This window comes from Aplidium turbinatum, chromosome 17 (assembly GCF_918807975.1).
Source record: "Aplidium turbinatum chromosome 17, kaAplTurb1.1, whole genome shotgun sequence".
In the NCBI taxonomy this organism is placed as follows: Eukaryota; Metazoa; Chordata; class Ascidiacea; order Aplousobranchia; family Polyclinidae; genus Aplidium; species Aplidium turbinatum.
This window is the reverse complement of record NC_137488.1, coordinates 13588741-13604324: the sequence shown is the minus strand read 5'-3', so window position 1 is coordinate 13604324 and position 15584 is coordinate 13588741. Positions and strand designations below refer to the sequence as shown.

Below are 15584 nucleotides of genomic sequence, written 5' to 3'. Positions count from 1 at the left end.
GGTGCTTCACTGAATCAAAAGCCTTTCGATAGTCTAGAAAACATTAATGAGTTGAAAGGTTCCGTTCTCTTCGTTTCTCTATCAGCATTTTAAGATTGAATATTGCGTCTTTTGTTCCTTTGCGGGGTCTATAACCAGCCTGTTCAGGAGCTAATTCGTGTTTAATTTTGTTTTCTAGTCTTTTTTTAATTATTGTTAACATTACCTTGCTGGCATGACTAATTAAAGCAATTGTTCGGTTGTTGCTGTTTGCTGCCAGTGCCGTGCCGGATTAAGGGTCTGCTGGCCTGTAGTAGGGTTGCCAGAGGGTAATATAAAAAAAATCCCAAGCTTATGCAAAAAGTAGCCCAAAAGTAGCCCAATTTTTGGGGGGTTCTAAAATAGAGCCCAAAATGGAGCCCAAGCAAAGAGATAAGCTAATATACAAAATTATTCCGGAGCGCTTGATCATCAGTCCCAAATTTAAGTGTTTTTCCAGTTCTTCACATCTTTCAAACAGATTGGCAACCATGCATTCACCCGATAGCTCAGTTGGTACCGTACTTGGTTAGCGCATAGCGCGTGACTTCAAGAACGAAGAAGCTTCAAGATCAAGCGGCGCTGGTTCGACTCTTGGGGTGTGCGCTTGAGCAACTCATTTTCAGAACTGCTCTCCATTCAGTGGCACCTAATGGATGGAATAATTCCCCGGCGACAACACTTCAACAATCGACAACTTCACTCTGTCAATCTCGGTGACCGGGCCTGCGTCAGTAATTTAAAGCCTCTACAAGTATGCGAAACTGCCAGGATTAAGCTATTCAAGAAGCTTTCCCAGGCCGAGGATAAAGATTCAATCAATCAACTGTTTGTTAAAATAGCTACAAACAGGTAGCCTACCGGTACCTAAACACAAAAAATGCCTTCACTAGCCATTTTTTTCTCATCTTTCTACATTTTGTAAAAACTTTATTAAAGTGTTGCGACCATGCCATAACTGATTGTCCTGCTTTGGCATCATGCACGTTATAGCGTCCGTGTTTTGTCGCTTCTACCTTTTTCTAGACCCCTGCTATGTTGACATACATTGTTTTTCGTTGCGATGGTCAGAAATAAAAACAAATCTGAACTAACAACAAATGTCCACTCACTGCATTTTCATGATAACCTGGATCACTTAAGTTGCCAGAATTGCCAGACATTAAAGCCTAAACATGCACATTTTTGAAAATTGGCATTTTTATAGCCTACCAAATTGGTAACCCTGCCTGACCGAGGCCTCCAAAAATGCTCCTCCTCAATGAAATAACTACGAATTAGGTAAAAATCTTAAACATGACACAATTTTTACATAAAAAGGTTAGGTATATTATACTTTAAAAAAAAGTAGCCCAATTGGGCGCCATCCAAAAAAGCGCGCCCAACGCGAATTTTTGGCGCCTGGAGAAATCAAAAGTAGCCCAATTGGGCGTAAAAGCGCCCAATCTGGCAACCCTAGCCTGTAGGCACATTTTACGGTAGGCACTTTAACATGCAGATATCCAATCCAGCACGAACCAATCAGAAGCTACGCTTTTCATGACGTCATCAAGATTGCGTTTGGAAAGAATAAAGGAAAAACGCAAATTCTAGCTAAATTAAATCATCGCTGAATGCTGGAATGGTCACAATAGCAGATAACGTACAGATAACGTAGCATCTCATTGGTTCGTGGTTGGATTGGATACGCGCGTGGATTATTAGAAATCTGCTTGTTAAAGTGCCTACCACATTTTACAAGTGGCCCGAAAATCAGGGTTGCCAACTAAAAAATTAGAATTGTCAGTGTTGCTAAATCATTGTCACAAAGATCGTTGTTGCAACTATAACACAGGGTACCATGCAAAAACTTGGTCATATGCCTAACTAAATAACAGCTTTACGCATTTTTGCGATTAAAAATGCGTTAACTAGTTTTTGGAATACGTAGTGGAATAGCCTACAATCTTATACGGAGTAGATCGCTTTCAATACACAAAAGTGCCAGTGTACCAAGACGTTGTTGACACATTGTTGATCATTTACCGTCTTTAATTTGTTTCTGTTGTGAAAACGAGCGTTCCCCCGAGCAATTCGTAGCCATTAGAGACAAGTACATTCTAAGTGCTACTTCAGTGTTCGGAAATGCATTATAAACACCAGTAGTGTGCTGCATTTTAAACATCTTTTGGGCACTTCCTGTTGCTGCTGTTTCATCGCGTCTTTGCTCTTTATAGTCTTTATACTAGCACATAAACTGACGATATTCTGATGGGAAGTCGGATGACAGGTCCTTTGAATACACACCAACCAGACCTGCAATAGCAACATCGATGTCTTTAACAGACATGGAGTCATGCTCAGTCAAAACCGCAAACCTCTGCAGCACCATGGAATATGCATCGATACGTTTCTGTAGTGCACTCTTCAGTTGGTCGATGATCACATAAAACGTGTTGATTTTAAATTTTTGTTGGCCCGATATTCCTTCCACATCATCTGTAGCAGCTCCATCACTGACATGCTTCTGCCGCTTTGGCGCTCGCCGACTTTCAGATTTATATAATTATGCTGCTGCCACAGCGACCACGTGCCTGCTGCTCATAGCAGTCAAAATTCTCTCTGCACTCATCCAAGAATTTATCCAAGCTTCAGCAGACCAATGGCTGGTGTCAGTTTGATAGTGGAACTTTGAAGCAACTTGCTACTAGTATTGAAGCGCTGCAAAATATTGTTCCAAAGTATGCACATTGCACATTAGGGCAACTTCAAGGGTGTTCATGTGTTTGGCCAATGCACCTGCTTCATTTCGTGTGCTGCCATTCTGAATCTGACTAAAAGTTATTTCTAATTTCTTAACACAACACAACGCCACGTTTGTTTCGTTGCGTCACTCAACAGAAATGCAAATTTTTAAAAACATCAAAAAGGAAGTGGCAACATGTTTCAATTCGTCTTTTTTTAACGATTTTTGCAACCTTTAATTCATCTGGAAAAACAGAGTTATTAAGATAAATAGTTATTAGTTTAGAAAATAATTATTTTGAAAACATGGCTAAATTTTTACTGATTTTAAAGTGGCCTGGATTTTTGACTGGCCTGTAGGCACGTGCCTACTTTGCCTAATGGTTAATCCGGCACTGGTTGCTGCATTCCGTTATATCGCCTTTTTTTGGTAATGGGACAAATATTGACTTTACCCAATCATCTGGCCAAATGTTAAGGTTTCCCATATTCTCATACAAAGTTTATGAATTGTTCTCACTGCATTTTCTCCAATATATTTCAATAGTTCGATGGGTATATCATCAGATCCGGGACTTTTTTTGTTTTTAATAGTGTTTAAAGCATTTTCTACTTCACTCAGCAGTGGATGTGGCTCTGTATCATTTTCATCTTTGCATTGTGTAATTGGATTTGTTTGTACATTATCGATAGGATCTTTTTCTTTGTATAATTCTTCGCAATATTCTTTCCATCTCTTTTTTACCTCCTCTTTCTGCCACAAAACTTCACCATCTTTACTTTTTATGTTGTCTAGCTTTGGTTTGAACTTATTGGTTATGCTTTTTACTTGGTATAAATCACGACATGAGTTATTTGATGCGTGTTTTTCGATTTTACAGCATTGTTGTTCTATATTGTCTCGTTTGTCTTTTCTCATGGCCTTTTGTACCTCTCTATTGAGCTGAGCGTAGCCTACTCTTGTCTGGCCTCTTCTGAATGGGAAATTTTTGCTTTCAATGTATTTTCATTAATGTCTCTTCTTTAATCCAGTTGTTTCGTTTCCTGTTTTTCGTTGGTAATGTTCTCTTAGCTGATTTTAAAATTGCTTCCTTTGTGTTATTCTAAAGCTCCTGAGGTGATGATTCTCCGTCTATACCTAATAACACCTCAACTTTGTTACTTGTTTCAATGGAATAATCTTCTGTCATATTGTCATAATCGAATTGAAGTGGGGGCAAAGAGTGCGTCATCTTTTATAGCCGAAGCTTTAATGTTGCTTTTAGCAGTTGGTGGTCGGTACCACAGTCAGCTCCCGGATAGGTTTTTACTTTTTTAATGCTGCTTCTCCATTTTTGTGAGATCATGATATAATCAATTTGATTTCGTGTTTTTTCCATCGGGTGATGTCCAGGTATACAGTCGACGAGGATGCTGTGCAAATGTTGTGTTTGTCTAGGCTACTACAAGCTTGTTGTTTTTACAAAACTCTATTAGTTGTTCTCCTTGTGCATTCTGTTGACCAAGTCCATAGATTCCATGTGTACTTGATGCACAATTAACTTTCCTATTTTTGAATTTGTGTCTCCCATAACTACTAAAATATCTCTTTTTGAAATTTTGTCCATTGTATCTTGTAATGAATCATAAAATTCTTCGATAACAGAATTTTCTGCTGATGTAGTCGGTGCATATATTTGTATAATTGTGATGTTGCAAGGCTTTGCTTTGATTCTTATCATTAAAACTCTGTCATTTACTGGGAGATATCCCATAAGACTGTTGGAAGTATTCCTTTCCAACAAAACACCAACACTATGGCAGTATCCATCTCCATCCTCCTTCCCCGAGTAAATAAGCAAATTATTATCAGCTGTTCTGAAAGTACCTTTCCCTTTCAATCTTGTTTCACTGAGCCCAAGTATTTTTATTTTTTGTTGTTTCATTTCATCACTAACTACTTTTAATTTTCCAGGTTGTATTAAGCTTCTTACGTTCCATGTTCCAAACATTAAATCTTTTCTTAGTCTCACACGTTCATCAGTTACATTTTCCGTGACTAGACTTTCAGAAGGATTTAATCTAGCCACATCATAAATGGCATGCTTTGTATCACCATGTAAACCAATTTCACCAGTGTGGATCTTTTCCCCAGTCGCTTTTACAGAGCTGGCCGACAGCCTGGGAGGCCTTCTGACCAACTAAAGTTTGTTTTCTTATTTATTTTGTTCATAATAGGAGATAGGCTGGAGGTATGACAATTATGGTGGTAGAGCCTCCAAAGTTCTTTCCACCATCGCAGTATCTCGCTCTGAGATTTTTGATCTTTGTCGTTGTCCACATGTAGGGATCTTCCGCCAAACATCTTATTCTGACCTCATTGTTGAACTCATCTCGGAGCACTTCCGGTGAGACAAGAAATCCATCACCCTGCTGCCAGCAATTTCGACAATTTTTTCCAGTTGGCTTCTTTAGATCCGCCCAGATCAGCATAGCAGGCTCTCCTCATGCAGGTTTTAGCTGGGACGGTCTTGGTACACAGACAGAGGCTGAAGCTCCCTTCAACATGTCCTTTCGCCTGGGTTGTGAGGACCAGTAACCGACGAGAGGCTGTGTATTGCGCATCAGTCAGTAAAAGGTTCTACCTCTCCATAGCCCTTGAGCCCAAACCTAGCTATAGCTCTATTATTATGACACCATAAAAGGTTAGCATAGGCTATAACTTTTCTAAACCGGAAGGTTACCACTAACCTAAGCTTATCATACCTCACTGTACGTCGAAGCTCAGTGAACTTTGCCATTGCTACTCAAGTTCAACTGTAAATCAAATCAACGCAGGCGCGGATCTAGGAGTTTTTTTTGGGGGTGGGCCAGAAAATTTGAAAATGAATTAAAAAGAAAGAAAAAGAAAAAACAGGTATGAACAATCAGTGGCGTAGCCAGGAATTTGGGGGGTTTTGATGGCGTGTTCGCCAAAGGCGACACCCAGCGTCGGGGGATCTGGGAGGCCTCCCCCAGAAAATTTTGAAAAGTTACTTTGAATTTGGTGCATTCTGAAAGCATTTTCAACAAAAATAACAAAAATATGGGTATAAATATTCCTGTAAAATGGTGCTGTCCGGTGGCATAGCAAAAGGATAAGATCATGTTTTCTTCGGCATTTTTTCGGTAATAAAGCTAAGTCTCTATGTTTTCTTGTTGCTAATTCCTGGCTGAGATGTTTGAATGTTTGATATTGGCAAAACTCGCTCTTTTAATGCATTTTCGCTTAAAATTAGGCAAATTTTGTTTTAGAGACATAGAGACTGAAAGCATCATTCTTAATATCGTGACGTCACAGGCGTGCCAAAGGGGGGGTTGTAACCCCCGCCCCTCTCCCCCCTTGGCTACGCCACTGTGAACAATGATACTACGACATATACGATATGCTATAAAATAGGCATTAAAACAGCCATGTTCATCAATAACTTTTGCTAGAATAAAAATTGCTAAGCATGCAAAGTAAACTTGAAATCTGGTTTAAAACCCTGTATAGGCTACTGTGTCCATGACCAATTGGATATTTGTATGTTTGCAGACATATAGCCTACGGTAATTGATTGAAATTATGATGAAAACTAAAAAGTATAAAACAATTCAGGTTTCAGATTGTTTCAACTGACGTCATTTGGCTCAGTGTTGGTTTCAGCTGAGCCAGCTCCAACAGATGGATAATTTCAACCTTAATAATAACAAAAAATAATTCCCCCTCCCCCGAGATAAGTTAAGTCCGCTGTGGGACTAATATCAGCTGTTTAGAAGCATATACCATTCAACGATTTCTCACAAAATTTTGGGGGGGCCCGGGCCCCTTGGGCCCCCCCATAGATCCGCGCCTGAATCAACGGATTACCTAATTTTAATTAAAAGACTCACTCACTGCACTCACGTCCAATTCCCAAAATGGCGAGAATATAAATCAAGCGACAGAAAGGCGAGAATGGGAAAGAGAGTGAGAGGGGCTGAGGGGGTTCCGGAATCCGGATGGCGAATGACCACGAAAACCAGCTGATCATCGTTATTCCAGTCGTTTTTAGAACTTTTCAAAGGAAATATTAATAAATTTTTCTTTAAAATTGCTAAAACCAACAATTCTCTTTTTTAAGACAAAATTTCCTTGTAAAATTGTTAAAAATCCTGAAAAAATCCTTCCTATCATCATTTCCTTTTTTTATCCTTCGAAGCGTTGAAAAATCCCGATTTCGGGATAAAATCCTTCAAAGTGGAAGCACTACCTGTGAGAATGACCAGTGTTGCCAGACACCAGTTTGCTCACGACACGATTTCAACCTCCAAATTACACCATTTCACCTAGAATTACGGTGCACCAAAATTTTCTCCTTAAAATACAGAAGTGTTAGAAAGGTATTGGAAATAACAAAAATTTACATAACAAAGAACAAAAATCAAACAGTTTCATGTACAACACAGCCAATACAGTATGAAAGTTAGGTGGAGAAGCTATAAGAAGGTTAAAATAAGAATAGTTTTTCAACAAATTAACATTCAATTGTTCTTCCAATAAAAACAGTACAAGTGTGCAAGAGCCAAAAAGTCATGGGGACCTGAACTTTTTGCATAAAGAATTTTACGATTAGGCCTAATTAATTGGTTGGTTTTGAATCTTTATCCACGGACTGACAAAGCCTTGATAGGTTATTCCTGGTAGTTTGGCATAGCCTAGGCCTACTTGTAGAGCAGGGCTTCCCGATTCGTTTATCACCCTACACCCCATAGGATTGATGAAGCCAATCTCGCACCCCCTGTTTTGAAGCGGAGTGGTTTTGAGCAAAAAATTCAAAATACGTACGTAAACAACGCAGAAAAGCAGCTCACCGGCCTTTATATGGCTAACGAATAGGAAAAAGGGTAGCCTTCAACAACGCAATCACGCAAAAGCGAATAAATAAAGAAATAACACAAACTGAGAACACAATGGCGTTAATCAAGATCTTTGACTTTTCTCTTGCCTCATCTTTGCAATTATGTGTTCGAAACGTGGAATCTTGCGGGACAATGCAATGCGCAGATCATTTTCGGGGTCCAGGGCGTTGCGGTATTTGTTCTTCATGTAAAGTAGAGATAAAAATCTCGATTCACACAGCCAAGTGGTAGCAAATGGGACCCAAACTTGCAATGCTTTCTTAGCCAGAGTTGGATATCCAGTTTGAACGCTGCACCAGAAAATTTCGACTGAGCTGGACTCATAAAGTAGCTTTGTTGATTGGCATACTTGCATATCTATCAGATGTTCCTTATCTTCATCCTCATATCCCATCTTCTCTAATTTGAATGCAAAGGGGAAGGGGTTGATGATCCAAGTTTCCGGTTCTTCCAGATCTCCTGGGGAGAAATCCGTCACATGACTCTCTCAGGATTTCCAAGTGCTGACTGATTTCTGCCTTGACACTTTCTTCCAAGTCCAGGATGATTTTTCCCTGTATCGAACAATTTAGGTCATTTAGATGTTGGAAAACATCCGCCAGGTGTGCCAACATAGTAGCAAAGTTAAGAGATTCAAAAGTATGCACAAGAGCACTTTTTCGTAATCCAGTTTGAGCTCAAAAAAACTTTTCAAAACCTTTTCTCTGGAGAGCCACCTGACGTCTGCATGAAGCAGTAAAACAAAAGCACCGTCATCAAGATCACTGCAAAATGCTTTAATTAAACAACCTGTGATTCAAAGCTTTTCCTTGAATATAATTTACAATTTTAACACACCAATTCATCACATTTTTCAGAGTAACGGGCAAAGTCTTTGATACAAGAGCATGACGATGAAGAATACAATGAATATTCATCACCTCTGGAATGTCAATTGCCAACAATGAGCAATTGCAAACAATGAGCAAATTTTTGACACAATATTACCGCATTATCCCGCCACCAATCACGTGACGTTCGGACCACAACCTTTTTGTTATCAACAATTTGTCGGGTGGTAATTTCTTGTTGTTGTTTGTTTGCTTGTTTGTTTTTCATATCTTTATCCTGCATTGCGGGAAAGCGGACTTGAGCGCTATGAATCGCTGCTGTGAATTGAGCTTGAGCTGCTATGAATCGCTGCTGACCCACGCTGCAGCCGACGGCATTGTCTGTTTCCAGTTGTCTACTCTACTCATGGGCGCCGATTGCCGGGGACATGTCCCCACCATCTTTTTACGTTATTTTTATAACGTAAAAGGGAAATTATTAACCAAATGTCACATTTTTATTAGTCAGACGTTTAAAATCTATTGAAAAGTGACAACATTTTTGTTTTATGCGAGGAAACCCCGACAGTAGTAGAAATATTTTATTATGCGGAGAAATTACTCATCTCACCAGCCTGCTCTTGTTCAGCTGAACGGTCATTTTCAACTTTGCGACGTATCAAAACTTGGTTACGATCTACCATGACACAGAAACGGCTAAATCATGCAATGGTCTGCCATGTGCACAACAAAGTTTTAAATTCGATCAACCTCCATTACCTTTCTAAGGACTTCGTTTTTAAGTTGCCGGAGACTCGTTGCCAAGTGTTTGGACGTCTGCTGTCCAATACTGACACTGACAATTAATGTATATACATCGTATTAGACCCTACCTACTGTATTTGTTTGTTTGTCAGAACAGACCCCCGATTTTTCTAGCTCGCTTCGCTCGTCACCCCTTTCTACCTTTCCTAGTAAATGTCCCCACCAATTTTAGAGAGCGATCGGCGCCCATGACTCTACTTATGACTTAAATTTGGTACTACCCATTACTCGAAATCGATCACTGGGTAGAGGCAATTATCGTAAAGTTTCTTGCCCAGAGAACAATAGCAAGCGCGGGTGGCTGGAGTCGAACATGCAGGCTCTCGACTGCGAGCCCAACGCGCTAACCACTCAGCCACTGCTGCCGACTAATTGTGCATTGTGCTGTAGCCTATAGGCCAACATAGAATGCTCTGAGAGATAATCACCACCTCCCTCGTTAAACAAAATCCATCTCTATATACGGTATAGCTTTTCTTCATCGGTGGATTCTCGCACCCCCAATCGGGAAGCCCTGTTGTAGAGGCTCTTGACGCAGGGCGGGAGGCAAAATTTTTGTCCCACGAATTTTTTGTTACTTCGCATAGAGTTTCTATTAATACAGTGTGAATGCTAACTTTTTGAGATCCGGATTCGGCAACTTCTAGATATCTCAGATCCAAAACCGATCTGAATTAATTTTAAGTCTGAAAAATTATTAGAAAAGAAGGGGGGTTAAAAATAAATTGCTTGAAACCATCGCACGTGATATTTGGCTAGTCTTTCCTTTGGAGTAGGCTAAGATGGCGTTTTTTTTGCAACACTGATATTGCATCTCGTAGCGAAATGATGGGGTAGTTTGATCGTTGTAGCCTAGGGTTTTGTATTTACTCTGCGTCAGAAAAAAGTATGTCAAAGGTAATACAAATCTATGATTATCAAACGAAATATTTAATATGTAGCAAAAATTTTGATATTATCTACTCACTTTCTTGTTCAGTCACAAATAATTTCTTGGCTTAATTGCTATAGCCCAGTGACGTAACTACAAAGAAAATTTGGGTGGGGGCAAAAATTAGCCTCCTACTGAAAAGGCAAATATTTTGCTGCTTAAAACGTTAAAACGTTGCAGCCCAATTTTATTTTGAGCGAGATGCATTCTTAGGTAGGCCATGGCCACCTAAAGATACGGCCTGATTTGTCACATTTTGCAGAAATTTCCAGGTTTTTCTAACTTTGGGCGAACGTTTAAATAAAATTTTCTAAAAATTAGATTTTTACGCTTTCTTTTCTCTTTTCCCCAGATGACACAATAGGTTTTAACATCCTCACATGTTGAAAAACAAAGAAAATTTGATTTCGAAGATTTTAGTCAGACTGGTAATTTTTCAATAACAGTCTGATTTAGCGTTTTTCAACTTACTTTTTCTCATTTGTTACTGCTTCCCCAAGGCAACAAAAAAGTTTTTTGTCATTAGGAAACCGCAAAAAGAAAAAACATCTCAAAAAATGTCAGTCAAGCACTAGCAGTAGCTGTAATCAAAATCTGTAAAATGTGACAAATCAGGCCGGATCTCCAGGTGGCCATGGGTAGGCGATTGCTCCCGCAACCCCCCCCCCCTCCCCCCCGTGGCTACATCTCTGCAATAGGCTAGCCGCTAGCCTATCACAATAAAAATACGCGTTCAGTAAAGCCGATTTACACAACAACATTAATAGGTGGCGTTGTTGAAGAAGAGGATAACGTTTTGATAAAGCCACGGTAAGCAATAAAATGATAAATAGGCCCAATTTAGCTAACAAGTTTAGTGTTGTTGCTTTTTTGGCATTTTCAATTGCATGTGAAACCGACAAGTTGATTTTCATAACATACATAGGCCTACCACTTATGATGCACCGTCGAGTGGACAAGCTATCAACCACCAAGCAAGCAAAAATTGCCATTTTTGCAGTAAACGAAATAGGCTCGCAACATTTTGTGTCAGTAGACTACGGTAGCACAGAGTGCAGTCCACAGACTATTTTACAATCCATTACATAGCATCGACCAAAGCCGTTCTGTTATGACAACACCACACAGAAACAGTATTGAGTTTTCTTGATGCTGACAAACAATATTAGTCACGCTCTTCATCGGTTAACACTGGAAATCTAATTCCCTTAAGAGGTGGAAAAGTTTTTTCTGACCTTCAGCAATACTCAAAACAGTTTAGTTTTGAACTTTTAATGAAGACAAAAATCATCTATTGATGTTGAATTGAGGTTCGATCACGTTGAAATAATGTAGCGCCATAAAATCGTATTGTTGTCCTGGGCATTGTGCTAGAACTAATAGAAAACCACTGGTAGTTAACTTAAGAAATACTTTTTGCAGTGTTTTGAACTTGACTGGCCATTAATGAAACTTGGTCATATCGTAACCACACGCTGCGCCTTAGATGGCAAACATGTGACCGGCTCATTAGCTTAGTCATTTTACTGATTGGGGTGTCCGCTCGTGAAATGCAAGACATGCGTTCGATACCGTATCAAGCCATCCAGAAGACAATAATGTCGTGGTAGGCTACCACCGTTTTTCTTGGTTGGCATTTTAACAAAGATATGGATTCAGAGCACAGGCTGGGACTAATACTCGGCTGGTTTTTGGACTTGATAGCGTCATACGAAACAACTCGGCTGCTCTGTATAGCGTTGAGAATAGGCTAACTCATATCAGCGAGGTTGCACAGCTACAAAAAAAGGGACACTATTCAATTATACAAAAAGGTTCTCGATACTGTTTATATTTTTGATACCAATGCAGAATTTTTGATGAAACCATCAGTTTGTTCGAAATCTTGAATCATCATTTCAGTCCGGTTGAAGAAGCGGGTTGTGCAAGTTCGAGCCAATTTAGCAAAAAGTGACAGATTGAAGGAAAGTTTGAATATGCCACTCTCATCGTTTCAAATGTGTCAAGGTTTGCATCTTTTCTGCGTTATAATCAAATTAAGTGCCCTGCAACTCATGACTCTGTCGCTGGATAGAAAAAAGTAAAATGCTTGTGTAGGCCTACTATATTTTATCAAAGCAGTGAACTCACTTGCTTGGTTGAGTTTCTTGTACTCTTCAGTAGGCTAGTTGGGTCACAATTAGGAAGCATGATTAATTAATCTGTCAAAGAAGCGTTTCTTTGTTGAAACGGTTCGAGCACAAAATTTGACAAAAAGGAAGAGATTTTGTTTGCTCTAGTTATATTATTGTACATTTTAGAAAATAAATTAAAACTCGTTAAGTTTAACTCGAAACCAACAAAAAACAACTGGTAAGAAATTCTAACTGATGAGAACTCAAGCGTAATTATGCACCGTAATAAAAAGAGCCCTGTAAGCCCTGACTTCGCAAAGTTTTTATTCATGGACATCTCTTAAAGACCAGTATAACAAGTTTTCATACCTTTTAATGGTTGTCGTTAAAGTTGATACGCTTGTAAAAAATAACTGCAACCACATCACTGCTATGTTGCAGTTCCGATCCAAGCTTTTCGAATCAAGTTTTGATGAGGATTTTTGAATTGAGAAATGCACTACATGGCCCTCATCAAACTGCTTTATCTACGAACTTATTTGATTAACATCGAACAACACATGGCCAAGCATACAGGTCTATCACATTGCAAGACATGTCTCTCAATTCAGTTAGCCAGGCCTTCAAATGAATCACGTGAGAAACATATCACCATTCAAGAGTCTTGATTTTAGCAATTCTTTTGTCAGATTGTCTGCTAATTATTAAAGAGATCGTTGCAGACGCCCTCATTGCAATTCTTCAACCAGATTAAAAGATCCTGAAACAAAGGTTAGCGTATGCTTTGAATGTAATATGAAATCGTATTCGCAATCCAGGAAGATCCCACAACACTTTTAATACCGCAGAACATTGAAGTTGTTGGAACTGGTGGGGATACTTTTATTTTGAAGCGTAGATTTGCTGACATTGAAAACTGTGAGAAATTCTAATTCAAAAAAGACATCAGCAAAAATCGTTCCTGATAGCCGATAGGGTAGCTTCAGTTGTTGCTGCAAACTGTTTTTGAATGTGATTCATTGTGAAGTTTACTGTTTGTCCCAGATAGCAAAATCTGTTATTTTTACACTGATTCAACGTCTGAAGCAGACGTTGAATCAGCGTAAACACGGCGGATTTTTCTGTAAAGCAGTCGATAAAGCATTTGATGACAGTCGAACCAGAAAGCCACACCTTTTTTACTTTGGACGTTCAGTGAATGTATAAACGCCTGATCGATGTGGAATGGAGCGAAAGTTTCTCGCTAATTTACGAACTTATTTCCTGGTGACTGCCATTTCGTAGCCGCTTGTCCAGTGTCCACTGATAAATTTATGAAGCCAGCTGGATCAGGTGAAAGTTTGCAACAAATGCTGACCAAAAAAAGTGATTTAGCATAAACCTTTTATGATAACAACGTTAACTTCCCCTGCACCACACTGAAGTCAACACAATCACAGTGGAATTATCCAAAAGATGCTTTAGCGAGAGAAAGGCAGCATTGCTTTTGCATTGCGATCGCTCAAATCACGCGTAGTGTTTATTGCCTTGTCTTCACTACGACGATTTGGCTGTTTGGATGCTGAAGTACAAAATTTCTACTGACAGTAAGCTAAAGGGTAGTTAAGACAAAGTGCAGTTCAGTATGATCAGTTTGAGATGATATCGCACAGTAGACCTATTTATAAGATACTAAACCACTGAATAGCCAAGTATTGGTACAAGTGATAAATCGATTGAACAGCGATTTTGCTGAGCTGTGCATGCCCAGCATATTTCACGGTATCATAAGAATTTCAATAAAGTTTGTTACGCGACTAGTTAGTCAGGTAACTTACTTATGCAGAGTGGCCAAAACTGGTTTTCGTGCATTTTATTTGTGAAATACACATCTTTAAAATGAGGCCGTTTTTGGATGACGTCTTTAAATGGTTTAGAATAGAAATGAGAAAGATTTTAAGATAGCTTACAGTTTACTTCTCAATTAAGGTAATGTTTCCTAATCTTTTTATAGTGAGAGACCCGTTTAAAAATATATATTGTTTGTAAGCATCCAAACTTGTACGAATGGCCTCCCTAGAGTGACCCTGAATGAAAGGTTTTCCTGATCATTCTTGAACGTAAAAATTTTCGGTCCTAAATTTCAGTACTCTTTTTTAAATCAATGTATTCAGAAACACCTTTCAAACGGCTTATTAACCTCAGATTGAGAACCACAAGCACAGGTTCAAAGATTGTTTTAAATGTGACATCAGCACTTTGTCAACAGTTCGTTGTATGGCTGCCTGTTCAAACTTAAGCTAGACCTTTCAAACAAATTAATGTTCACAAGTTGCTAGGTAATGCCTTTAGAGTACACAATACACATGCAGTACAAATCTAGATTGTAGCAGCCTAAAAAAGCTTTTTAGTTGTAACGAGTGGCATCTCAAACGCAGAGCAACGGCGGATCCACCTAGTAGTCTAAACTAAGAGGGGCGATCTTAACAAAACACAATCATGTTTGTATCAATTCGATTTTGCAAGTACACCGTGAATACAGTTACTTTGCTGTGTTTTATGGAGGTAAGTGATCGCCCCCTGGATGCTCGACAGAGAGCGCTGACGTCGAACTTAGCAGCAGTGGCCGCGTGGTTAGCGCGTTGGGCTCGCAGTCGAGAGCCTGCATGTTCGACTCCAGCCATCCGCACTTGCTGTTGTTTATCTGGGCAAGAAACTTTACGATAATTGCCTCTACCCAGTGATCGATTTCGAGTAATGGGTAGTACCAAATTTAGTCATAAGTAGAGTTGACAACCGGAAACAGACATTGCCGTCGGCTGCAGCGTGGGTCAGGTGTACGACGGAAGGCGTACACCGATGCATAGCGCTCAAGTCCGCTTTCCCGCAATGCAGGATAAAGATATAACAAACAAACAAACAGATATAACAAACAAACAAACTTGACTTACATTTTTACTCTAGTGTGTGTGTGTATAATATAACCTTACCTTATCACTTTTTATTTTAACATGTAATATTTTTTCACTTCATAAAGAAATCAGATTGTTTTTGAGTGTGTTCCACTTTTACAGTAAAAGTAAATATTTAATAAAGACAGCTTATCTGTATTAGCTTATCGCTTAGTTAGTGTACAAAGCTGCTCATCCATGCTGCAAAAATAGTAGACTGTGGTTTAATCCACAATTTATAGAATAATGTGTGCTTGTTTGGAAAAGAGTTGATAATGTGATACAGATTTTAAAGCAATGTAAAAGGCTGTATACGTGATATTCAGTTCTA

The 15584-nt window shown here is 39.2% G+C and overlaps 1 protein-coding gene across 1 annotated transcript; it reads right to left on the bottom strand.

The window, feature by feature from the left end:
* Positions 1-4214: 4214 nt before the first annotated feature.
* LOC145786211 (protein CFDP2-like) lies at positions 4215-5214 on the bottom strand. The gene is made up of 2 exons (XM_082597855.1): positions 5098-5214; positions 4215-4922 (listed from the first exon to the last, which is right to left on the bottom strand). Exons 1-2 carry the CDS (start codon positions 5212-5214, stop codon positions 4215-4217), a joined length of 825 nt encoding a protein of 274 aa, XP_082453981.1.
* Positions 5215-15584: the final 10370 nt, after the last annotated feature.